This window comes from Carassius auratus, chromosome 7 (assembly GCF_003368295.1).
Source record: "Carassius auratus strain Wakin chromosome 7, ASM336829v1, whole genome shotgun sequence".
Classification (NCBI taxonomy): Eukaryota; Metazoa; Chordata; class Actinopteri; order Cypriniformes; family Cyprinidae; genus Carassius; species Carassius auratus.
In genome coordinates this window covers 7,153,986-7,181,290 of record NC_039249.1, presented here as the reverse complement: position 1 = coordinate 7,181,290, position 27,305 = coordinate 7,153,986, and the positions used below count along the sequence as shown (strand labels likewise).

The window sequence follows — 27,305 nt, the reverse complement described above, 5'->3', positions numbered from 1 at the left end:
ATCAACATTTCTATCTGACAATACACATGGCAGACAATTGTGCTACATTAAATTGAAGTAAATTAACACCATTTATATTTTGGGAAGCAATGACCTTACAAATACATTTTGCTGGATATGTAAGTTGCTTATTTTGATAAAACTATTAAGCTTAAGTGCAAGTTTTAATGTAGATATGTTTAGCTATGTAATACAATTTTGTTATGATTCATATTTCAACCCAAAATATGTTTTATATTTGCAGAAATATAGAGAAATATCTTTATAACATTTAAATAAATCTTTTCGAATCTTTGTTCAGATGAACACTGTTTATTTGAAATAAATATTTTGCAACCTTTTAAATGTATTTTAATGTCACTTTCAAACAATTTACCGTGTCATTGATTTAAAAAAAATCCTTTCAAAATAAATAAAAACCAGAACCTCTCTGCGTACAATGTATGTGAATACAATTCACAGCAAACATCTATTCTGACTTAGTATTCAAATGACATCCAAATGCAACACTGACATTGAGTTTGTTTGCTCAGAAACATTATGTAGGTCAAAAATAATCTTAAAGACTAAAATACCAAACCAATTGCGCAGTCAGAGGCATATAGGAAAGTAATTTAAGCAAACAAATAGGATGCCTATACAGTTCCCCATAGCTTGTACTAACGCAAAATGGAACAACAGTAATTTCCTGCAAATGAAAAGTTAAGATTTATTCTCAAGTCTAATTTAGGCATTTCAAAAAAAATGTAGCAGAATACTGATTAATTGCTGACTAATTCGACTGATTTTCACTAGACATTTACATACAGACACTGTGTTCTCTTTGTACGGTTCATGAAGTGCCACTAGGAGGCAGCGGATGGCTGTTAATACCGAGCACACTAAATCACGCAGTTTCACACAAACATACATCTGGCTGACTCTTCTCAGCTCCTTGCAATACCGCAAATATTTACACAGTAATCTGCTGTATTGAAATGCTGAAAGAATGCTCTGGAGAGTTATTTCCCGGATGGCTGCTCGAGCGCTTACTCTGCTTTGCAGCTGAACCTTTCTCCTATATTTGTGACAAGCTTTGATATATAGTGTTTTTGTTCGTAAAGGGGTTCTCCGAGATGCTGCGGTGACGTATGCGGCTCTGGGCCAATCACAATCCTCAGATCAAACATAACCGACCAGCACTTGTCAGTGTGGGGAAAAAAACCCACCGCGAAATGCAGGTCCTTTTCCCAGCGGCGGTGAAATAAACCGAAAGCGTTTCATATATAGGGTCTTGTGCTCCTTTAAAGGATTAAATCAACGTTTCTGCCTCCTGAATATTTCCTTTTTTCATCTCATTTCGCGTTTCGTCTTATTTGAAGGATGTCTGTGGCGGGGTTTAAGAAGCAGCTGCACAAAGCGAGTCAGGTAAGGAGACGCCCGCGTTACACTGTTCATCTTATAAGACCCAAGTTCTGAGGGTCTTAACAGGTGGATGTGGAGAAAGCGCTCGTGTGTTGTTTAACTGAAGCTGTCTGATTGGTTTCTGTGTTTCTAGAGGCCCGTCAGAGCGGCAGAAACGCCGCAGAGCCGCTTTACTTCTCATGTCAGTATTTGTGTCAACTTTGTTACATTTGTATCAGCGCTTTTGTTCATAATTCTCCGCTCACTGTGACGTAATCAAGCGTTTTTTATTTAAATGTTGCAAATCCCCCCTCAGCTAGCTGTTGTGAGGCCTGCTTAAAATTGTAATTGTAATTGTAAACTGGTAATTGTAATCATGCATTGATGTATGTGCATTATTATAGTAATCATAATCATCATCTGCTATCGAGGATGCCCTGGAACTGAAATATGGAGGTGTTATCACGACTTATGTTGCGTGATGATGTAATTATTTTTTTAGATAACGGTATTGTTATGATCTCACGCGTGACCAGGCAGTCTATGGCAAACCATTTTGACGTTTATTCCCAAAAAACTTGTGATGTTTATTAATGTGTTACTAGTTTTTAATTACGATATTTATTCATTGAGTTTCTAGGATTTATTCAGTACATGCTAGTGGTGATTCCTTCATACTAGTTATATTAATCAATAGTACCATTTTATTGTAAATATCTATTATAACTGTAATTGTTGTGTTTTTCGTTATCACTTGTTCTGATGTGAGTTATAAGATGCCTTCCAGCTAACAAAATATGTCTCAAGAACGCTTAAGGGATAGTTGACCCAAAAATGAAAATGTGATGTTTACCTGCTTACCCCCAGGACATCCAAGATGTAGGTGACTTTATTTCTTCAGTAGAACTCAAACAGAGATTTTTAACACAAACCGATGCAGTCTGTCAGTCTTATAATGTACGTGAATGGGAATCACAGCTAAAACAGACAATAAAAACAGATAGGGGTGCGCCGATCACGATCGGCCAATCGTTAATGCGCATCTCGTCAGTAAAGCCGGTTCTCTAATCAACGGTAAATTCCATCAGGTGCGTGATTTCACATAGAGCAGCTGTTACTACACAGAGCCGTTGTTAACTGAGAAGATGCCCCAAAAAATGCTGAAAATGAAGTGGATTTGCGCAGCTTCTCAGTTAACAACGGCACCCCTAAAAACAAACAAACAAAACTTTCACAAACAAATCCAAATGAAACCCTGCAGGCTCGTGATGACACATTGATGTGTAAAGAACAAAACAATCAGTCTGTGCAAGAAATATAACAGTTTTATAAAGTTTTTTTTTTACCTCTAATTCACACAATGTCTGAACTAGGGCTGCACGATATTGGGAAAAATTTACATTGCGATATTATATTTTTCTGCGATATATATTGCGATATGAAATACATTTTTTTTCTTACAAACAAAAATGGGGTGAGCACACTTACATTCCCATTTTAAATGATTTAAACATCGACACCATCGTGTCAATTGATTAATATGCGCAAGGGAGAGAGAGCAAGACAGCGCTCGTGTTGTTTGAAGACATTGAGCGTGCGGCCGGGGCTCGCTTTGCGCGAGCGCTCTCTCGCATGCGGGCTCTCTCTCTCTCTCCCGGTGACAGGTGCAATATAAATAAGCGTCGGCTCTATTTCTAGCTTGCACGTGTTTTCCGCGCGGCTTGAGCCGTGCCTGAGACGCGCGTCTCATGCAGGCAGTCTGCAAGCTCTAACCTGTTAACATGGGAGCCGAATTAAAAACGGATGTGACTGCGATGTGACTATCGTGGATTTGTACATCGCGATATTGATGCTTAAACAATACATCGTGCAGCCCTAGTCTGAACTGTTATAACTGTCCTGAGCGCATCCTCCTGAGTGTGTTATCAATCAGCAGGCAGCAGACTTATAAGTGCATTACCGCCACCTATCCCTCAAATGGACCATTGACACTATTTACAATCTCAATTAGGAGTGTCATTGGTCCACTTGAGAGATAGGTGGCGGTAATGCAAGTCTGCGATCCACCATAAAGCAAGAAAAAGATGCCTCACGCGCCTGCTGTTTGAGAACACGCTCAGGACAGTTATAACAGTTCGGACATTGCAGTGAATCAGAGGTAAAAAACGATATAAATACATTCCGTTTCTTGCACAGATGGATCGTTTTGTGTCTTTACACATCATTGTATTATCACGAGCCGCAGGGTTTAATCTGGTTTTGTTTGTGTATGTTTTTTTTTTTTTTTTTTTGTATGTTTGGCTTTGGTGTTTCCCATCTACCTCCATTATAAGACTGACATACTGTAACGGTTTGTGTTAAAAATCTCTGTTTGAGTTCTACTGAAGTAACAAAGTCACCTGGCCACATCTTAGATGCCCTGGGGGTAAGCAGATAAACATCACATTTTCATTTTTGGGTCAACTATCCCTTTAAGTTATGAAAACTTTATTTTTGAAAGTTCTCTGGAACATTCCATTTTAGAATTTTGCAGACATTCCGGGAACGTTACTTTTGAATGTGCTCGGAACATTCTGAAAGTAATAACAATGCAAGACGAAGCATTGCAGACATAAAACATTCCATAGACGATATAAATAATGCTTTTGTGCTAACATTTTGAGAACATTATTAAAGATCAGATAACTGTGAATAAACATTTTATTAACATTACTGGAAGAACGTCTGTTCATAACTGTGAGAGAACCTTGCAGGAACAATTCCCATTTGCTTTTCTAATTTTATTATTGTGATTTTCCGTTGAACATTAAACCTAGTTTTTGTTTTGTGAGTAGTAACAATTGGATCAACAATCTGCAAACAAAGAGATGAAAATGAACAAAACAACAGTTGAGATGTGGCATTACACAAAATCCATTTAAAAACCACTGCATAGTCCCCATTCTAATTTTTTTGTTCAATAATCCATTATTATTAGATGTACATCACAATATGGAATTAAAAATAGTCACCATTGCAGTTTCTTTGCAACTTGAATAATTACCATTATGCAAATACTGTTTACATTTTAAGTGGTATTTTTATTATAGGCAAAACACATAATACAAAATGCCATCACTTAATGTTGTACAGTTAATGAATGATGCCCATCTGTTTTGGCAGAGAAATCCTGGTTTAACAGCTGTACCACAGTAGGCACATTCATACTGTAATTGTTCTACAGTTTCATTTCTGTGTTAGCAGCTGCCTTTGTTTGGCTGCTTAGAGTTTAACATCCTCTTCTTTGAATTAAGACATTCAGTGGAAGTGCAGGATGGGTTTGTTTGGGAGAACTGTCAAATCACTCTTTACCTGATTAATGTTTTGCCCTATCTTAGGTAGTAGGTGGTTCTGCATCATTACGCTTTAATGATGAAGCTTCAGCTGTACACTTCAAATTATAGTGGTCTGATAGTTTACTGTAATTCCTGTCATTTTACAACTGCAGTCATCAGAGACTGTAAAACAAGATTTAATGCACAACTCTTCACAATCTGCATAGTGAATAATTAGCCCTACTTGATCTGAAATCTACAGTGTATGGCATGAAAAGCTGAGACCAAGGAATCAGATTAGGATTACATAACATAACACAACTGATTTGTTTTACATGTTCTGAAGAAGGCTTGTTTGTGTGAAACTCATAGGCATGTTGCTAAAGTTGAAATTGAAATTGATTTCCAGGGTGTTGCTATGCAGTTTCTAAGTTGTTATTATGAGGGATTTTTAAAATGTTGATTTCTCTTTAACTTTCTGGTTTCTATATGGCTCAGGTCATTCATTTTTGGCTGCTAATTTTATGTTTTAGCATTAAAAAAGTCATATTGTGATGATTTTCACATGTGTGGTATGGGTTCTGTGGGTTTTAAAGGACCTTTCCACAAATTAAGGCCATAAAAATAATATCATCCCATAAACTATATAATAGTAATTCCAGTCAGATTGAATAAAAAAAGAAATAGATTTTTATAATCTCACATATATCATATAGGCTATTAATATTTTTTTTATATGTTGCCTCACCAAAGCCTATATCCTAGTTTGGCATTTGTTTTTCATTTTTTATTGTTTTGAAACCCCATGCTGTGCCCACTAGAAGGTCGGCAGTTAGTTTAAAAATATATGTATGCTTGTGTTTTGGTGGATATTTTCCATTGTCTGTCTAAATGGCTCAACAATAATGTTTTGTTTCCTGCTGCAGTGGTTCAAATTGCTCTGTTGACATTTCCATGGACCCTAAGGCAAATATTATTATTATTTTTATTTTTTACTAATTTTACAACTTATTTTCATTTAAACTGACATATATAAAGTGTATTTTAAATGAGCATTTAAGATTTCATGAGTAAGACTAATCGGACTGTTATTTTACACTGAGTCAAGTCATGAGATCACATGGTTGAGCTAAATACTCACTTTAAAAGAGGAACCCTCAATATTTGGACACTTTCACTAGTTAAATAAATCACAGCTGACCTTGTATAGTCCATTTCTACAAAGGCATCAGTAGCTGTTGCATTCACATTGCTGTTATTTATGTATACATTTAAATTTATATGGTGCATTTAAAATGACTTTTAATGCAGTGATGCAGGTATACAGCATGCATGAATGGGTGCCGTCATAATGAGTCGAAACAGCTGATAAAAACAGCACAACAATTTACAAGTAATCCACTCTTCATTTTTAGGTGAACTGTTCCTTAACCCATATATATATGGAAAGCTGTTGGTATATCAAATATAGTTCACTTATTAGACTTAAATTTAATCTGATTGGGATGATCAAATAGATATGACATCTTCTTATTCTAGTATACAGTCTGTTTGCACACTTGCTGCTCATATACAACAATTCTGCTGGTTATGAACACATTATTGAAAATGGAGTGGAAGCAGCACATTTCAACCACCCACAGGTTTTTTGATAGTAGAAATGCAAGAGCATCCATGTAGGTTATTACAGTTTTTGTTCCCTGCATTCATAGGCATCCACAATAGTCTATTTCTAATCCAAAGTTCTCTTGTCATTAGTTGACATCATTGTTTACACATATTTGTATGGCTGATAAGAGCAGGGCAGGCAAGAGCTTGTTTATAATCTTGTCCTATTTTCCCAAAGGCTCTATTCTCACTGTATGCAACAAATCACTGTGTGAATGAAATGCATCAAGTGTCAGTTGCTCTTTTTAAGACCAAGATTGCGCAGGAAAGCTCAACTGCACCCTCTAGAATGAATAGTTTTAGTTGGGATTTTCCCACATAAGCAGCACGCCAGGATCAGAGTAACTTAGTAACCAGATGTCAACATGGATCAGAACTAGGTGTGTGTGAGAGCAAGAGTTATGTGAACATGGCGAAATGATTCATTGCTGTTGTACATACAAGTTACTGTACTGTACTGTAGGTGTACGTTTCTTTTTATTATTTTTTGTAACCGATTAAGGAAACAATTCTCATGTACACATGCAGGTATTATACAAAAAAATGTGATTCAAAGTTCCAGACCCAGTATAGAAGGATGTTGGTACAATATACATGCAGGGTTATGAACACCAATTATTATTGGAGTTAATGCAATTTGTGCATGCCACAGTGTCAAAACAAATGTTGTTATTGTCTATTTATCTTTTAGTTGTCTGTTTTCTCTGGGTTTTATATAAGTGTAATATAAATTGTGTTCAGTAGTGTTGAACACCAGTGTTTGCAATTATGACTGCGGACACAAAGCATGGCAAGACTTTATCAGTAAAGAACAATAGTGGGTGGAAACCTGATAATGACCTTCAAACTTTAAGAATTACTGTGTCCAGACAACAGAGAAATACTGCAAAAAAGTGTCAGCAAACCTCCATACTCTCTTTACTTTGTAGACCCTGTTTCCACAAAAAAAAAAACATCACCAAGCCAACATCATGAAAGAGCTGCAACTGTTTAATCGTTCATTACAAACACTAGTGGTAAAATGCAAAACAAGATGGTGTCATAATTCCTGGTCAGTTGGAAACCACTGTGGATAGTTTTGGACAGAAGAATGAGAAGCAGATTTCCTCCTTCAACATCTGAAGCAACTGGCAGATGTTTTGATAGACAACAGTCCACTGGAGATTATTCAGAAGTTGTATGAATCTGTTCAGAAAAGGTTAGAAACTGAATTAAAGGCTAATGGTGGTAAATCACCTTAATTATTTTGCCTATATTTCAGCTGTTCATATTATTTTGTCCAATTCTTGTATTATTATGCATAATATACTGTAACAGTTTGATTGTAGTTCATTCCAATGTTTTGTTGAAGGTTCATTTCTCAGTTTGGAACAGATTTGACAAAAAAAGGTTGTGGCTGTTTCTTTATGCTTTATGCTATGTATTTTGCAGATACTTTTATCTAGAGCAAATTCAAGGTTGTACGTGCATGTATTTCCTGAAATTTAACCCATGAAAATGGCATTGCTACTGCCAGTTTGAACGGTTCAAGCCTAAAGCCCAAGTATCTTTTTTTTTTCTTTTCTTTTTTTTAATACTCTATCTGATAGCAAGAATGAACAGGTGCTCGACAAATGCTTAATCCTTGTTAACTTTAAAGTATTCTTTGGGCTTAATGGTGTGTAATAGCCTTTTCATGGTTATTTTGGCATGCACTATTTTTAAAGTAGTGTTTAAAAGAAAAATGTATGAAAATGTATTTATTTGGCATTGAAAACGGACTGAGCAGAAATATTACAGCTGTATGTTTCTAGAGCATTTTCTCCAGCATTAATGCAAAAACTAAACTGCAAATTACAAATAGTAGTGTTGAAGCATTAATATATTTTCAGCACAAATTAAATCAGAAACCGACTGTAAAATCAGGGCCTCATGCTATGCAGAGAACACAGATGTGCGATTTATGCGAAAACAGCAGTTCCTCTTCACAGAAATGAGACTAACCGGAAGATGTGTGTACACAAGACTTCAGGTCACTTCCAGCCACATGTATTATTGATTGAGTATCGATCCGAGCACCCACTCCTGGAGAGGAACATCACTATGACGAGGCTGATCTCTCTTTATTACTCACATTAGCGAGTGCTCCCACGGTCATCTGGCACAGTAATGGTTTTACTGCAGATGGCTGGGAGCAGACGCTACTAGAGTTATTCTAGTGCACCAAGGAATGTAAACCACTTAAATCCGCAGTCTGTTTTCTGCTCTGTCTTCAGCTCTTCAGTCTGGTATCATCACGAGTGATAAGACTTTTTTAAAACTGCGGACTGAATCTCATTTTGCATTTTTGGATTAGTGCATAGACTGATGGATTCTGAAGTGCTTTTACTTTACTTTCCAAATGTTATCTTCCATAAACTGTTGTGCAACAGACTTTTTTTCAGTGTGTTTTTTCAATGCTTTGAATCCAGAACACAACAAAGTTTATGATATTTTATGGTGTTTTTGTACCTTTTGTGAAGCTTGAAAGTGTCAGTCAAGTTCTGTTAAGTAATAACCCTTTAATTTTGGGGTAATTTATTTGCATATGCAACTATTGATGTGAGGACAATCAATCAAGTCATAAATATGTCATAGCTTTTCTTTATTGTCTGATTGTACTGTAGCTGTTACATTCAAAAAAGTTTTGTTTTGGCACAATGATTACGTGTTAAGATTGAAAAGTTGTCCGTGTGAAAATAAGGCAGGATGTTCCAGTCGTGGGAGCGTGTTTCTTGTCTTCCCGTCCTCTCTCATTCAGGAAGTTCTGATTGGACAGAGACGTAATATTAATTCTTTATGTGAAACACTATTGTTGAAATGTTGCTGCCACTCCCATTGGATATATTTCATGAGCATCCTTTGTCTGTCTGTCTGTCTGTCTGTCTGTCTGTCTGTCTGTCTGTCTGTCTATCTATCTATCTATCTATCTATCTATCTATCTATCTATTTATGTCTGTCTAGGTAGATAAATAATATACTATACAAAAGCAGTTTTTAAATATAGAGTTTAATATGGTCCATTTTGCTCTTTGTCTTGGAGACCCTGGTGATGTAAAAAAGCCCTCTGATGTAACCAGTGTTACTTCACTCTCTCAGATGGCAGTTGTATGAACTTTCCCACGCGAGGGGGAAGAGGCCTTCACGGTGTTTCGCTCTGCCAGGCAGGATGTTTAAGTGACTATTAACTGTGATGTTAAAAGCCCGTCCCACCCGAGGTGCTGCACCTGATAGATGGGTTCATTTCAAGTTTTTGGCTTGTAGAAAGAAATGTCTTGGCATCAGATGTGAAGGTTGAGAGAGTAAAACAGGCTTTCCTCAGAGAGGGCACAATTTTCTCATGTTCAGAGTTTTGATTGGATTTGTTAATAAGGGGCAGTTGTTTATTTTGTGTTCTCAAAGTACTCAAAATTCATTTTCCATTTTTTTTTTTTTTTTTGTTTCAGTTTTGTTTCTTTCATCAAGGCCTTTTCGACATGCATGTGCATATTTGTTACTGGGAATGGACTAACTGTTTAATATACATTTATTTAATTTTTTTAAGCATTGTTGCATTTAAAAGGAGATGCAGCTTCTCTGAAAGAGTGTTAACATTCTGATAGTATGGTCTATTTTTTAGCATACTAAAAATCCACAGGTGCATGTATGAGGTGTTGTAGAGAGATAATAAGACAGAATTTTGTTTTGTGGTTTGTTACTTGCTCCCGTGTGTCTGCCAGTAAATGTTTGCTTGAGTAAAAGGTTGCAGTAGAAAAAAAGCCATACAGCTTTGATCTCTTGAATGGGATGTTTTACATGTAACCACTAGAATAGTCCATTAGTCTAATTACTTGGGTTACATTGAAGTTCATTGTGTGCCACAGTACTGGAGACTTTCTCATGAGAGCTTTGATAGTTTTGTGCAGTAAAAGGTTTTACTACTTTCACATCTTTTGTAGTCAGTAAGATTTTATTTCTTTTAAAATTCAATTCAAATTAATTTTATTCAACAAGGACATATTAAACTGATCAAAAGGGACAGTTTAGACATTTATAATGTTACACAAGATTTCCATTTCAAATAAATGCTGTTCTTTTAAACTTTGTCGAAAAGTCCTGAAAAAAAGGCTTCACTGCTTTGACAAAAAATATGAAGCCGTATTCAACATTGATAATAGAAAATGTTTCTTGAGCAGGAAGTCAGCATTATAATGATTTCTGAAGGATCATGTGACACTGCATACTGGGGTAATCATGCTGAAAATTCAGCTTTATCATCACAGGAATTGTAATACTATTTCAGTTTTAACTATATTTCTGATCAAAGGACCATAAGAGGATTTTTCAAGAACATTGCAATCTTAATCAATAGCCTAGTTTGAAGTCAATTATGAAAATGTGTAGCTGTGCACATCCCTAGTTTTTGCTGCATGTTGATTTGAGTGTGAAATGTTTTCAAGTTGAACAAAATTCAAGTCACGCAATTCTGTTTCCATGATCAATTATCTCTGGTACTTGTGTGTGTCCCAGCTATTTGGCATGTTATTCTGGAAAGGGTGACACTTAGGAGTCTGTGTAGAGCATTCCTGTTTTTGTGACCTTTTATTGAAACTGCATTGATGAATCAATTCTTGAAAAGCTAGAATAGAAAACCGATCCCACCCATGAAAAAAACACACACCATTGTTGTTGTTATTTTTATTGTTTTGTTGATTTTTACCCGCGAAGGAAAGGGTCTCATTGGTCAGAGCTGTTCCATTGATCATGCTGCATTGTCTTTATTCTCTGGGGAGGAAGAAGGTCAGAGCGCTCGTGCTGTGAAACTCTTTCACAAACCGCTGTATTTTTACTCCAGTACCCTGCAGGAAGTTATACATCTGAGAGAACACTGAGTCTGTGACTGTCTTTTCTCAGATGTTTGATGTACAGACCTGCATGTCCATTGAAGTACAGTTTTCTTCATTCACTACTTTGCCTTGGATTTGGTTCTTTTAAAGATGACATTATTAAAAGTACTGAAAATAGATATATAATCTACTTAGTCTTATTCTTATTAAGAACAATTGTTCTGTGCACATAAATAAAAAGTATATTTGTAAACTTTCAGAAAATGTAATCTACCTCTAAAATGAATGTTATTTTGGTATTCTACTGAAAAAAGTAACATTTTAAAATAAGGTTTTATTCAAGTCAAAAATAATACCAACATATGCACATTACTTTACACCAACATTAATTCATTCCATGGATTAAATTGGGTAGAAATGGTAATAAAGTAATAATTGCAGGTTACCACTTTTTACAATGTATTTAAATACTATTATATAATTTATTGTAATAAGCTATTATTTTATTTTAATTTAAAGTGAATTTTTAGCTATTTTTATTAAGCTTTTTTATTTAAGTTTTAAATGTAATATTTTTATTTGATCTTATTTCAGATTTATTTGAATTACCAAAAATGTTTTTTAATAGGTTTAGTTTAAATTAACAAGAACAACAAATGGACGACACAACAAGACGATATTGAATGCTGAATATTCACTCAGAAATGTTGCATTGCAGAAATTCATATTCACTAATTCAACATGAAATCGAAATGAGGAATTCATCAGTGCACATTATTATACAGGAAAATATTTGTTTGTCTTTCATCAAAATAAAATAACCTTCTATCATTTTTGAGCTGGATTTCCAGTTTCACTTGATAATGGATCATGAGTGCCTTTTGACGTTGAGTGTAAGATGTGACTCCAGGCAGCGTGCTATTAGTAAATGAGTCAGGATGATGTTTTCCTCGCTACACCGATGTCAAGCTGATTTCACACTCTTTGTTCGTCTCTCATCATGTGCAGTGATAATAAAGCACTACTGGATCCGTTATGGAGTCACGGTTTGCTGTCGTCTTCAGTGACGGTTATTATCACAGACACAGCTGTGTTCAGTCATCATTATCACCGCTAGACTCCTACAAGCCTGGTGTTTCTAATGGACTGTAGTGAAACTCAGCCTCAGGTTACAAAGCTCGCTTCATTCCTTCACTGACAAACGTCAACAAGGAATTAAAGGAATATTGCAGGTTATTTTCTCCCTTTTGGTTTCTAGACCACATATTGCACACATTATTAATATGCTACTGTAAACACACCTGCCTTTTGTTTATACAAACTGATTCAAATGTATTGTCTGTGCAGTAAATAACCACATTTTTTTTATGTAATGCTGCATTAAATAGGGAAATGGTATAGTACTGCTTTTTTTTTTTTTTAGTTTTAAAAAAGAGCTTGACTGACAGTCCAATCCATCTTGTGTTGACAGTTTGTGCATTAAAAATATTCAACATGACAGTACATGTTGATAATAATACAAAATACTCTTGAGTAATACTCCTTAGAAAATGGAAGCAGCCCGCACTAAAAGGTATCCAAAGTGAATGAATCCAAATGTATTTATTTATGTGTTTGTTTGTTTAATTATGCATTGATTGTTTGATTTCAGTCCTGTGCGGTTTTATTTCAGTACCTTGTCAGTGATGGTCAGTCAGTCACACTAAAAATATGCTGTATTTCATTATAATTTTAAAATAGTGTTGTGGCTGTTCAAATTCAAGTTTTCAAGTTTAAATTGGATTGTGAAACCTGTAAGTTAGCCAAAATGTCTGAAAAGTTGTTGTTTTTAAAGTGGAGCATGAGATTTTGTTGGAGGATTGCACAGACAAACATTTGTTTCTGTGAAATTCCTTGCAGTGTTTGTGCATGATTAAACAAAGGAATGTGGATTAAAAAATGTAAGGTCAGTTTTCATATCAGGCTGACTTTAATCATGCATTCAAATATTTTTTCTTTTTATATCTGATTCATATCGCAGTGTCCTTCTGCTTCAAGGTTCGTGAAATATTGCCATTGAGCGGTGTAAGTCACAAGCAATAATACAGCCATGTGAGGCTAATTTCTTTTGTGTGTTATGGTTAAATTTAGCCTGACCTAGTTGGTTGCTAGTGAGTGGAGTTCGAGGAAGCCACAGAGACCGATGTGATCATGAGTATCCTGTTTAAGTAAGAACCTTATTTCATGGAGGCACCAGCTGTGAAGTTATTTAGTATCAAAAATTGTCAGGCCTCTAGATATTTTTCATGCTTAGTTTTTTAGAGCATGCTCTCTTAAACCATGTCATTCTCATTATAAAAATCTACACATGTTCTCCACTAGAATTCCACTGGTAAGGAAAAAAAAACTGCATTTGACAACCCGTTTGGTGGGGTACTTTTAATTTGTAATTTTATTTTAAATATATTTTGTACAAATATATTTTATATATGAATACATTTAGTAATTTTATTTAATATTTTACATTATATATTAAATATAATAATTTTATATTTATATATATAGTATATTAAATAGTATATTATAGTATATTTTATAAAAATATTAAATAAAATTGTAATTACTTTGTTCTATTTTAATATATTTTTAAATGTCATCTATTCCTGTGATGGCAAATAATTATTTGTATCTAATTTTTTGCCTGTTTTGGCAGGTAAAACTGAAATATGATGTGCAGCACATTAAAATAAATACATAATAACGTTTAGAATGATGTTTTCTTGATGTCTGAGATTATCATCCATCATAAACGGCTGCAAATGTCCTGTGTTCTCTCACGACTGTATGTTAGGCTCTTTGATGTGCGTTTGGTTTCATCCTGTACTCTTGAGATGCGAGTAATGGCCGTACATAAAGAACACAGCAGTAGTGCTGCCTGAAAAAACATCAGGAGCATTATCTGTTCTGTATCCGCTTGCTGTTGTGAGACTGCCGCCCAACATCGGTGACACACAGTTCTGAGGCTCAGGTCAAATCTATTGTGCTTTATTAAACAGGAACAGTTTGTGCTGATGTTATTTTGTGTTACACAGATCTAATTCTCAGCCAGTGAAATATCTAAGGTCACCACAAAGTAAAACAGAGATGAGCAAACCAAAGGCCTTGCAGTTGAACAAAGACTTTGTTCAACGTTTAAGTCTTATATCTATTCTAAGTTTATTAAAATAACTTAGAGTTTTCTAAAAAAATATATTTCAGATGTGCAGGTCTGTCTTTACTCCTCTGATTATGATCTACAGTATTTTTCTTTTTTTGTGCTAACCTCAATCGGGTTTTCCACTTCAAATTTCAACGTGACATTTTACAAAAAGCTGTCTCTTAGAGCTGTCTTAAATGTTAGTCTTTTCCTTTGCTATATGAACAGATGACTGGTTTTAAAGCAATAGTTCACCCTGAAATGACAACTTGCTGAAAATGTACCCGGTCTCAGGTCATCCAAGATGAAGACGAGTTTGTTTCTTCATCCGAACAGATTTGGAGAAATGTAGCATTTCATCACTTGTTCAACAATGGATCCTCTGCAGTGAATGGGTGCCGTCAGAATGAGAGTCCAAACAGCTGATAAAAACATCACAGTAATACACAGGTGATGTAAGTAAATTAGGACGTTTTTAAATTCCAATTTTTGCCATAGGTTAAATTACGAGTTCTCAATACATTATTTTGCTTTCTTCAGTGGAAAAAGTGATCTTTTCTGAATCAGGAGAGAAATATGCACAGACCAAGTGCCATTCACAAGCAGAAACAGTCCAAAAAACACCTTAATGATGGATTTGTTTCTTAATACTGGAGTGGTGTGGATTACTTGTGGATTATCGTGATGTTTTTATCAGATGTTTGGACTCTCATTCTGACGGCACCCATTCACTGCATTGATGAGCAAATAATGTAATTCTACATTTCTCCAGATCAGTTCTGATGAAGACACAAACTCATCTACATGATTGATGACATGAGGGTGAGTAAATTTTCAGACGTAGATGCTAAATTTTTACCTTTAAAAGTATTTCAACAATATTGCTGTTATATTAATATGAAATATTAATTTGTATGGTTTCGTTGCACCATATTGCATTGTGCTGTACACGGTTTGCCTTTTGCGTAGGTTTGCATGTCAGTTCTGTGTGTTTCTGAGTGTGTAGGAGGTTTATTCTGTTGTGTGCTGCACAAAGGAAGGGGCCTTATGTTACCCAATATTACTGAATCACTTAATTACTGTTAAAGACAAGAGTGCATTTTATCTTCCTAAATAATGTTCAATAGAAATCTTTTGTCTCAATACATCTTACATCATCGAGTTACAGCACATATCCTTAAATCATTCCAGAAGACATCATTTCAGATCAACTTCCTGATTTGTAAACTGTATCATCATCTTTTTTCTCAGAGGGGAAGTTAAGGAGGTTTCTGAGATTTTAATTTCTGGGTTGAATGTTGGGAAAGTTAGTGGTTATGTGGACACACCAGCTGTTTACCCAGTGGACTGACACACTGTCTACACTTCGTGCATTTTGCATTTGTGTTTGCTGCCTATATGACCCCATCAGAAGCCATAAGAGACCACTGTAAAAAAGATTACTACAATACTGTGTATGTATATATACATACATACATATAATCAATAAATAATATACTTTTATTTTTGATTTAATGAAATAATTAAAATAAAATCTAATTTAATTTATATAATAATTTGTGTCAAAATCTATCTATCTATACACACAAGATAAAAATTTAATGATATTTTATGACTATTTATTTACACATTATATGGTAATCTGTGTACTGTGTAGTGATTGTTCCAGGTTTATTTGGTGATAATAAATGGTTGATTGAACATGATGACTGACATAAATACTAAAACATGGACACATTTATTCCACCTTCAGTCTTTAGCAAGTTGATCTGTTTTGACCTGGTGATCATCTGTTAAAGTGCTGCTGTTAAACTCACTGGTTTAAACTGACTGGTTCATGCTGACGTCACCAGAGTCGTTTGCTGTAGCTGCTAATTGGATAGATCACAGTAAAGCAATCGCTGCTTTGAAAGACATTCTCACTCTTTCTATTCTTATCCTCTGTTTTAAAAGGTGTCACGCTGTTGTCTGTTGCTATTAATTAGCGAGTGCTTTGCTATCTGTCATGTGTTTTTTGGAGTCTAGGTTAGAGTTTGGTTTGCATGTGCTTTCTGTGAGTTCCCACCCTCACAGACAGAAAACTTTGATTTTCACTTGTTGACTCTAACAATCGTCTGCAGCTTTGAATATGTGCGCGCCCTTGATTTAATTGGCCGTTTGTTCCACAACACAATGTTTGTCTGTAAGGAAAAGCGCAACCTGCTGGAGTGTGTGTTATCACTGTCTGGACTTGTGTTGCAATTTCCTTCCTCATTTAAACAGAGGGCACTTCGTTCATTCCTCAGTAAATCGAATGCTTGTCCATGAAGAGGAAATGAGCATTTTTTAGTGTCTGTGGAACTGCTATGAGACCAAGGCCACTGTCTGCCTTTAAGTAGCAGTAGGTCATCATTTAATTTCACTTCAGACATCACATAGCACTGCACAGTGTTGGAGTGTACTTACCAGTTTAAAGGGGGAAACAATGTGAGTGAAAGGGAACCGACTTTATCCAGAAAAGTTTCATTTACATTTTTTTTAATGTTGTATCTGTATAATTCCTAATTAAACAGTGTTAAAAGCACAGCTCTGCTTTGTCTATAGTGGTAACAATAGTAACTGCTGTATTTCTGCTTGTCCAAAAGCGCCACCTGCTGTCAGGAAGTACATTTGCATTTCATTCATGACATCTGTTGCCGTCGGTGTTGTTAATCTTAACCGTTTGATGGTAAATAAATAATATCAATTAGGAAAATAAAATAGCTAGGATTATTTAACACTTTGATTCATAGCTAAGTCTTTTAGATGGATCGCATATGCAGTGTTTTTGACTGGCTTCCGGGGGTTTCTTACTATTAGACTAGATGACTACAAGAGCTTTCATGTTTGCGGTCACCAGATGTCAGGAGTTTAAATCAACCAATCAGAGCTTTTTTTCCCATCATCTTCTGCTCAGTGTTTTAGTTAATCATCTCAACCTGGCAACAATCCACACGCACTCTTTCTGCACTGAGAAAAGAGCTGGTGCTATGAAAATATGCTATATTTCTCTCTAATGACAGTGTAATATAGTCTTGTTTTCTTTCATCTGGTAATTTATGCGGTTTTCTGCTAGTTCACATTCTCTTGATTTGAATCAATGTCAAAGTGCATTAATTCTGATGAAATCTGAAAAAAAGTAAAATAAAATTCTAAACCGTCAATAATTGAGATTAATATACAGTATGCTCTATGTACTCTACTATCTAGTGTATGGATTTTAGAAGGGTAGTTTGCCATCTTTCTTGGTTTCCATTATTTCCAACATGCCAAACTTTTTTTGTAGGGGTAAAATAAGTACGTGATCTGAATATTTGAAGCACTCCCCTTTTTGTTGGAATATGTCAGTGTGATCTGGGTCATTTTGAGACATCATAACCTGTGTTTCAGTGAGTAAGTAAATGAGCCGTCTGATCTGATTCAGTCCTGTGAATGATTCATAACTCTTTCTGCTGATCATGTTGCTAATGACAGTCTTGTAATTACAAGCGTGTTCTGATCAGTTTGAGTGTTTCGTGTGGGTGTTTGAACAACCTCTGCCTGCAGTCACCCATGCATTAAAGAGCGATAGAGAGAGAGACAGATTTACAAAGACCTTCTGACCCATGTTCTGACCTCACACCTTCATCACTCATGCACAGCAGTGCGGTAAACAAACAGCATCCATCAGGGCCAGTGTTGATGAACCAGAGCCAGAAGTAGGTCAGAATTCTGACTGTTAGTATAAATGTAGGGCACTTCATGCTGCAATTGGTGCTTAGCCAATTACCATTTTGGAAACAGATGAACTTCTGAGCTTAGACAACTGGGGCGTTAGGTGTGGAAAAACTACACGTTTTTATAATTATCTAGTTGGTGGCTAGTCAGATTTATATAATAAAACAGGTTTAGTGCTATACACAGATAATTGCAGCCTCTCAGTAAGTTAACTGACCGATATTTAAGTGAAAAAATAGGCTTAAAGTCAACATGAAATCATAATGGAACATTTTTTTAATATAAGTTTTATTTTGTGCAGTCCGTCAGTGTGCAAAGAGGATCATTAAAATGTAATTAAATTTCCTTTTCAGCTGATGTAATAGATCTCTCTAACATCCTGGCTCCATGATACAATCAATGTTATAAGATTAGAATCATTTTTTTCTTGTTTCATATTATATTTCACTACATTTTTTTCAATAATTGAGCAGCATTGACATTTGGGTTCAAAGTCTGACAGGATGTATTTGGATTTATTAGAACATTTTATGTTAAGGCGTTTTTTACTGATGCTTTTACCATTCTTGAAGTATAACTTGGATTTTCAGCAGACTAAAGCACATCATGTCAGCACGCTTGAACCATTCTGAAAAGTTTTGACTCTAAATTAGCCTGCTTTAAGAGAGGTAAATTAAAATTATCAAAAATATGTGTTTTCCTTACAAATATGTACAGCACATTAATTTTGTGTCATATTTTTTCACTTTTTTATGTTCTCACTGAACTGCATGGCAAAAATGTCAACCTAATTTTCGTTTTGTTATGCAAGATATGTTAATCCTCTTAGTGATTATTAGTGGTGCTTATAACTAGTTTCTTGAATCACAACAATCAGTCTAGTGCACCAATTATGTAACAATACAATACAAATTATATTAAGATTCTGGCTAATACAGATAAACTAATAATCATTTTTGTACTTGTTATGGTTGATAACTTATAAATAGTTGAGATTACAAACCCGATTCCCAAAGAAATTAATTGTGAATAAAAACATAATGCAATGATGTGGAAGTTTCAAATGTCAATGTTTTATTCAGAACATAACATAGATGATATATCAAATGTTTAACTGAGAAAAATTGATCATTTTAAGGGAAAAATAAGTTGATTTAAAATTTCATGGCATCAACACATCTCAACAAAGTTGGGACAAGGTCAAGTTCACCACTGTGTGGTATCCCTTCTTCTTTATATAACAGTTTGCATACCTCTGGGGACTGAGGAGACAAGTTGCTCAAGTTTAGGAACAGGAATGTTGTCCAATTCTTGTCCAATACAGGCTTGCTCAACTGTCTTAGGTCTTCTTTGTCGCATGTTCCTCTTTATGATGCACCAGATGTTTTCTATGGGTGAAGATCTGGACTGCAGGCTGGCCATTTCAGTCCCCGGATCCTTCTTCTACACAGCCATGATGTTGTAATTGATGCAGTATGTGGTCTGGCATTGTCATGTTGGAAAATGTAAGGTCTTCCCTGAAAGAGACGACGTCTGGATGGGATCAGATGTTGTTCTAGAACTTGGATATACCTTTCAGCATTGATGGTGCATTTCCATATGTGTAAGCTGCCCATGCCACATGCACTCATGCAACCCCAAACCATCAGAGATGCAGGCTTCTGAACTGAGCGCTTATAACAACTTGGGTGTCCTTGTCCTCTTTAGTCCGGATGACATGGCGTCACAGTTTTCCAAAAAAAAACTTTTAAAAAATTTGATTCGTCTGACCACAGAACAGTTTTCCACTCTGCCACAGTCCATTTTAAATGAGCCTTGGCCCAGAGGAAAATGCCTATGCTTCTGGATCATGTTTAGATATGGCTTCTTTTTTGACATATAGAGTTTTAGCCAGCAACGGCGAATGGCACGGTGGATTGTGTTCACAGACAATGTTTTCTGGAAGTATTCCTGAGCCCACGTTGTGATTTCCATTACAGTAGCATTCCTGTATGTGATGCAGTGCCGTCTAAGGGCTGAAGATCACAGGCATCCAGTATGGTTTTCCGGCATTGACCCTTACGCACAGAGATTGTTCCAGATTCTCTGAATCTTTGGATGATATTATGCACTGTAGATGATGATAACTTCAAACACTTTGCAGTTTTTTTTTTGAGAAACTCCTTTCTGATATTGCTCCAATTTTTTTCACTGCAGCATTGGGGGAATTGGTGATCCTGTGCCCATCTTGACTTCTGACAGACACTGCCACCCTGAGAGGCTCTTTTTTTACCCAATAATTTTGCCATTTGACCTAATAAGTTGCAAATTGGTCCTCCAGATTACATTTAACTTTTCTGGCCTCTTATTGCTACCTGTCCCAACTTCTTTGGAATGTGTAGCTCTCATGAAATCCAAAATGAGCCAATATTTGGCATGACATTTCAAAATGTCTCAATTTCAACATATGATATGTTATCTATATTCTATTGTAAATAAAATATAATTTTATGTGATTTTTTAATTATTCCATTCTTTTTTACTCACAATATATACAGTGCCCCAACTTTTTTGGAATCGGGTTTGTATAATAATTGTTTAAAATAAAGTGATGTGAATTTATAATTGAAATGAAAAGTAATGACAATAATAATAACAACAGTAATAATACTTACAATAAATGTGCCCTTAAAGGGTTCATTATTATTATTATTATTAGTTTCTTTTTTGATGATATTATAATAAGTGATGTGGAAATACATTTTAAAGAATAATAGTAGTAATAATAATAATAATAATAAATGTGCTCTTGAAACATTTTTAAATTTTCAAATAAAGTGATTTGGTGCTATATTTAATATGCAAATAATAATAATAATAATAAATTATAATAATAATACTAAAAAGCATCTGCTAAATGACTAAATATAAATGTAATAATTTTTAGCTGATATTGTAATAGGTAGCCTAATGTAAAACTAGATTTTCAATGAAAATGATGAGGATAATAATATTAAATGTGCATCATGAAATGTGACCACAAAACTGTCATAAGGTTTAAAAAAAATCGAAATATTGAGAAAATAATTTATAAAGTTGTCCAGATTAAGTTCTTAGCAATGCATATAACTAATCAAAAATAAAGTTTTGACATATTTACGGTAAGAAATGTACAAAGTACCTTCATGGAACATGATCTTTACTTAATGTCCTAATGATTTTTGGCATAAAAGAAAAATAGATCATTTTGACCCATATAATGTATTTTGGGCTATTGCTACAACTATACCCCATTGACTTAAGACTCCAGGGTCACACATATCAGTGTTATTTATAATCTTATCACTGCTGCTTCAACACACACACAAAACTAAATTCAGACCTGTGACATCAGGTATCATTTCTACAATGAGCTAAGACAGAGGCTCTTTTTATTGATTTGTTTTTCTTCTTCCGCCCACACCAGTGTGTACACAGGGAAACATTATGCGATTTCTTCCTGCCTAATATCACTGTTTCCTGTTTCTGATCTAATATCTCTCTCTCTCTCGTTCTAGTTATTGAGTGAGAAGATAAGCGGTGCAGAAGGGACAAAGCTGGATGAAGACTTCATGGAAATGGAGCGGGTGAGGAAAAAAACGGCAGAAACAAGCCCCTCTTCACATGTGATTTATATGACAAATATATTTACTCTTACCTTTTCCTACCTCTACAGAAAATAGAAGTCACCAACAAGTCTGTTTTTGAACTTATAACGAAAACCACAGAATATCTTCAGCCAAACCCTGGTATGATCACAGATCTCACATATTCATAACACTTATGATTTCATTGAGTCATGAAATATCATGAACACCACCTACTAAGCAGCTGTGTGCAGTGGACTTCTGAAATAAGGAGGCAAGGCCTTTCCAGTTCTAGTTTGATTACAGGGTTGAAGTCTTGTGAAACACTAGCCTTATACTTAAATGTGAACAATGCTAGAATAACATACAGTAGCATGCTTATACTACTGTACTATTTATTAAAACTGAAATAATTATACCACTGTTTAAGGGTTGGTAGGATTTTTCCATTATTACCACTAGTTTAATCCATTTAGGCTGACTTGTTCAAACATGATTTTTGACCATTATCTCATTAAAATGATTATCTCACTCAATGAGAACACAGTAAACTCACCTCCCTTTGAAGCTTCATCACTATTGCACAATATAATTGATTTAAACACTATTTAATCTTGTATTTTGAAATAGCTTTTTTTTTGTGTGTGTTGTTGATTATTTTCTCATGCAGTATAATTTTTTTTTTGAGTAGATACTGCCTCTCTTGCCTCCACTGCTGCTTCTAAATTACTGTAATTTCTCAGTCAGTGAATCATGTTTGGAGTGCAGTGTGATGATTTCTGGTTTGGTCACGAGTGTATGTCGTGTATCCGGACAGCATCAAGAGCCAAACTGGGAATGCTGAACACGGTGTCTAAAATCAGAGGGCAGGTGAAGACGACGGGCTATCCGCAGACTGAAGGGCTTTTAGGAGACTGCATGCTGCGATATGGACGGGAACTGGGGGAGGAGTCCACTTTCGGTAACGCCCGCACATACCAACAGTCAAGCACATGCATGCACAGACATGAGCCACAGGCAGACGGTTACGGAAATCCCACTACAGCGCGAAGGAATGCTGGTCGATCTCAAGAACTCTGTTTCTCTTTGAGTCACACAGTCTTGCACACTGTGCAGTGTGAAACACGTTTCCTGGAATATTGCTGTACTTCTAGCATTTGAACACAACTCTGACACCTTGTGGTGCTTTGCTGATGCCAGACACTGATGAGCACATGCTGGTTATATTACAGTGGTTTCCAAAGCGGATCCTCCGATTAGAAATTGAAATCAGAACAGTTTTACTGTTTGGGGTATTTTGTAGCTTTTTTTTTTTTTTTGCAATACCCTGTGGATTGTGTTAATTAAATGCAAATAAAAAATTATGAAATAAGTACCTTTCATTTGTAAAGTATTTAATCACTGGATTATCATATTATCACAAAAAGGCATTATAATGTGATTATGTAATAAAATGTTATTTTTTTTTGATTACATTTTAATATATATTTATTTTTGTAAAAAGACATAGTATATATATATATATATATATATATATATATATATATATATGACACAATTTCTCTCTCTCTCTGTCTCTCTCTCTCTACATTTAAATGTTTGATCATTTTTATATTAAAGTCAAAATATAATGTCTGCCTCATCTTCTCAGGAGCTGCGCTGGTGGACATCGGTGAAGCCATGAAGCAGATGGCTGATATTAAAGATGCCCTTGATATCAACGTGAAACAGAACTTCATTGACCCACTTCAGACTCTACAAGACAAAGACCTCAAAGAGATTGTGGTACAACACTGTTTTGTTATTATTTTATTATTAAATAAAGAACAAATAATTGTTCATTTTATGTCCCTGATTCCCTCTATTAACAGACACTGTCATTTACAGATAGCTGTTTGTCCGTTTTTAGTTTGTGTTTAAGGTTAGTGAAGTACATGATAACATCTCATGTGATTTCCTGACAGCATCATCTGAAGAAACTGGAGGGTCGACGGTTAGACTTTGACTATAAGAAGAAACGTCAAGGCAAGATTCCCGACGAGGAGATCAAACAGGCTGTGGAGAAGTTTGAGGAATCCAAAGAACTCGCTGAGAGGAGCATGTTTTACTTTTTGGAGAACGATGTAAGGAAAATTACCAATGAGAACATTTAATTTATTTTAAAGAGTGATATATATATATATTGTTTCTGTTTCTGTTCTGGGATCAGTGAAAAGTCATGTCTTTCATGTGCCTGTAGGTGGAGCAGGTGAGTCAGTTATCAGCTCTGATCGAGGCAGGGCTGGATTACCATCGACAGTCCTTGGAGATCCTGAAGCAGCTCGACAGCAAACTACAGAGCAGGTATCTTCACCTACTCATTCTGCAAATCAGCTTGAAAACATCCCATATTCCTAGTCAGTGTTCACTTCGTTTCCCCCCCCTGTGTATTTTATGAACTAGCCTACTGTTGATCTGTCTTAATTGGAAGATATGTTATGAAATGGTCAACAATAACAAATGCAGGCTTCTTGCTAATATGCATATATATTTTGCTCTTGCAGGATATCCACTGCCAGCAGTCGGCCCAAAAAAGAGTTCAAGCCAAAGTCGATCGTGTCCAGTTTGGAGACCGTCGAAAACACGCAGCACAATGGACTTATCCACACCTCATCAGTCAAAAGCACAGGTATCCACAGGAAAACACCTCAACCTGTGTGCTTCAGTCTGAGCATGAAGGCAGAACATATGCAGAATCTTTCATCTTTCTTTTTGTATTTTGACATAACTTTTAGTTATTAAATTTTTTTCAAGATCCTATTTTCTATTAAATTATCTATAAAATTCCATATGAGGTCTGAGAATTTTCTTACAGTATATCTATTAATAAAATAATACAAGCACGGTGCTTATAAAATAAATAGAAATAGTAACAATACAAATATATATTGGAAGTCGTGGCCTAATGGTTAGAGTGTCGGACTCCCAATCGAAGGGTTGTGAGTTTGAGTCTCGGGCCGGACGGAATTGTGGGTGGGGGTAGTGCATGTACAGTTCTCTCTCCACCTTCAATACCACGACTTAGGTGCCCTTGAGCAAGGCACTGAACCCCCAACTGCTCCCCAGGCGCCGCAGCATAAATGGCTGCCCACTGCTCCGGGTGTGTGCTCACAGTGTGTGTGTGTGTTCACTGCTCTGTGTGTGTGCATTTCGGATGGGTTAAATGCAGAGCACAAATTCTGAGTATGGGTCACCATACTTGGCTGAATGTCACTTTCACTTCACTATTTATTATTTTCCATCGATCAACTGGTGGAAAAATTACATTTAATTAACATATGCTATACAGTCTATTTTGTTTCATTTTGTGTGTTTTTTCCCTTCTGCCTTGTCATTATTTGTGTGTGCGTTTATTTTTTTAAGAAACTAGAGCTTCATGAATGGCTTTTATTGTGTGTTGCTCACATATTTCACCACCATCATGTGTTCTTACATATTCATTCATATTCCTTTCCAGATATCCAAGTCAACCACACTGTAAATGGAAAAAGTAGGTGTTAATGTTTATCATGGAAATATTTTATTACTTTAACCTGTTCGGACTTTTTGTATTTCAGTCACATGATGCAAAATAGGAATCAGACTTGAAAAGACTTTAAAACTAGAAGCTTTGGGAAAACATAAAGAGGTTAATACGATCAAAATAATTGAATCAGAATCAAAACCAAACAACCTGACAATTCAGATCCGTAATTTATGGATGACATGGTTGTTGTTGTTTTTTTTTTGTGGTCATGTTCATGCGTTTGTCTCTGATGTTTGATCTCATGTGTTTTTGCTCTCAGTTGATAAGTTCACACACACAGCACCCATGACTCTATCATGGCCTGAGAGCTCCAATGGTGATAGCAAACGTGAGTATCATCCTGTAGCTTCAGGCCTAGACGCTCACTGAATGTGAGATTGTAGTATTTGAATTCTGCAGAAATATCTAGAGCTTTTGTTGGAGATCTGTGCTCACAGATTTCATGTGGACCCACTCATCTCATCTGCCCACACATCAGCTCTCAAACTGAGTTTATTTACTTTCCTCTCAGTAACCCTCTGCTGTTTTCTTTCCATTAGTTTCACTGGATGTTTGAATTCAGCACACAGGTGTTAAATATTTCATTTCAAACCCAATTTTCTCTCCCTCAAGTGATTCCAGACCTGTTTTCTGTTTTAAAAATATCTTTACAATTTCAAACTGACATAGTAAAAAAGTGTATGTAACTTATTTAGGTTACTGCATTATATTTATGCATTTTAATTGCATTATACTGAATATCTTTTTTATAAGTAATATACTGAATGTGAATGAGCCTTGAATGTAAAAATAACTAAAATATTGTTAAATTTCTTGCTTAAAGCTGCAATATAATGTAACTTTGGAGGACTTGAGTGTATATAAGACTATAATATGTTTATACTTTTATAGTGCTTTTTTTTGGCCTAAACCATAAAAAATACATTACTTGAAAAAAAAAGAAAGAAAGAAAAATAAAGACACTGGTTTAACATGAAGTACTAAAATATCTAAAACCAAATAAGCTAAAACCAAAACTTAAGAAAAACGGATAAAAATGACAAAAACACGAAATTCCTGAACTTTAAAAATGACACATAAATATAAAAATAAAGTCTATTTCGAAATTTTAAGAAAACTATAGTAGTATATTAACTAAAGGAAAACCCAAAAACTATATTGAAAAAAAATCTTGACAAAATGCTCACCAAAAGTAAAAGAAATTATATATATATATATATATATATATATATATATATATATATATATATATATATATATATATATATATATATATATATATATATATATATATATATATAAATCTAATCTAATGCTAAATAATAACAAAAACTGTTATAGTTTATCAGTGGTACTAAAATGACAGGTTTGACAGCTGTGGTCACTGTGAACATTGTGGGACAAGATCATAAAATTTAAAAAGCAGCATATGGGCTCGGATCAACATAATAAGTACAAATGACAGATTCAGTGAAAGGGTGAACTATTCCTTTAACAAATGTTTAAATGTGTGTCTCCTCTTTGCAGAGAGCGAGTCACACTTGGACCAGCCCTGCTGTCGATCGCTCTACGACTTTGAGCCGGAGAACGAGGGCGAGCTGGGCTTCAAAGAGGGCGACATCATCATCCTCACCAATCAGATTGACGAGAACTGGTATGAAGGCATGATTAACGGCGAATCAGGCTTCTTCCCCATAAACTACGTCGAGGTCCTAGTGCCCCTGCCTCAATGAGCCCCGGGTCACTGACCGCACGCCAAACCAGACTGTCTGAACCGTCCGCTCACCCAACATGCTCTGCTGCATTCTCACCAATGAAAGCCTTGCGTTTGACCACAGACAACTTTGAACCTTTTACATTTCAGTATTTATTTATCTTATTACGTTTTCCAGGCATCATGGTGCAACATCTAGAAATTTACACTGCAAAAAAAGGATTTTTAATCAGTGTTTTTGCTTTGTTCTTTAGTAAAAAATAACTAAACATCTTTAAAATGCAATACATTTATTTTTAATG

The 27,305-nt window shown here is 35.3% G+C and overlaps 1 protein-coding gene across 3 annotated transcripts; it reads left to right on the top strand.

Annotated features, from left to right (window-relative positions):
- The first annotated feature begins 1,019 nt into the window (after positions 1–1,019).
- LOC113105692 (endophilin-A3-like) lies at positions 1,020–27,305 on the top strand. 3 transcript variants are annotated; one of them, XM_026266926.1, is made up of 11 exons: positions 1,021–1,407; positions 21,656–21,724; positions 21,814–21,886; positions 22,542–22,685; positions 23,376–23,509; positions 23,689–23,847; positions 23,964–24,067; positions 24,268–24,392; positions 25,221–25,253; positions 25,549–25,617; positions 26,817–27,305. In XM_026266926.1, the coding sequence occupies exons 1-11, from the start codon at positions 1,363–1,365 to the stop codon at positions 27,020–27,022; spliced, it is 1,161 nt and encodes a 386-aa protein (XP_026122711.1). In that variant the 5' UTR covers positions 1,021–1,362; the 3' UTR covers positions 27,023–27,305. The 3 variants fall into 3 exon arrangements, with proteins under 3 accessions (XP_026122713.1, XP_026122711.1, XP_026122714.1); XM_026266928.1 differs by lacking the exon at positions 25,549–25,617 and having other exon boundaries at positions 1,020–1,407; XM_026266929.1 differs by lacking the exons at positions 25,221–25,253; positions 25,549–25,617.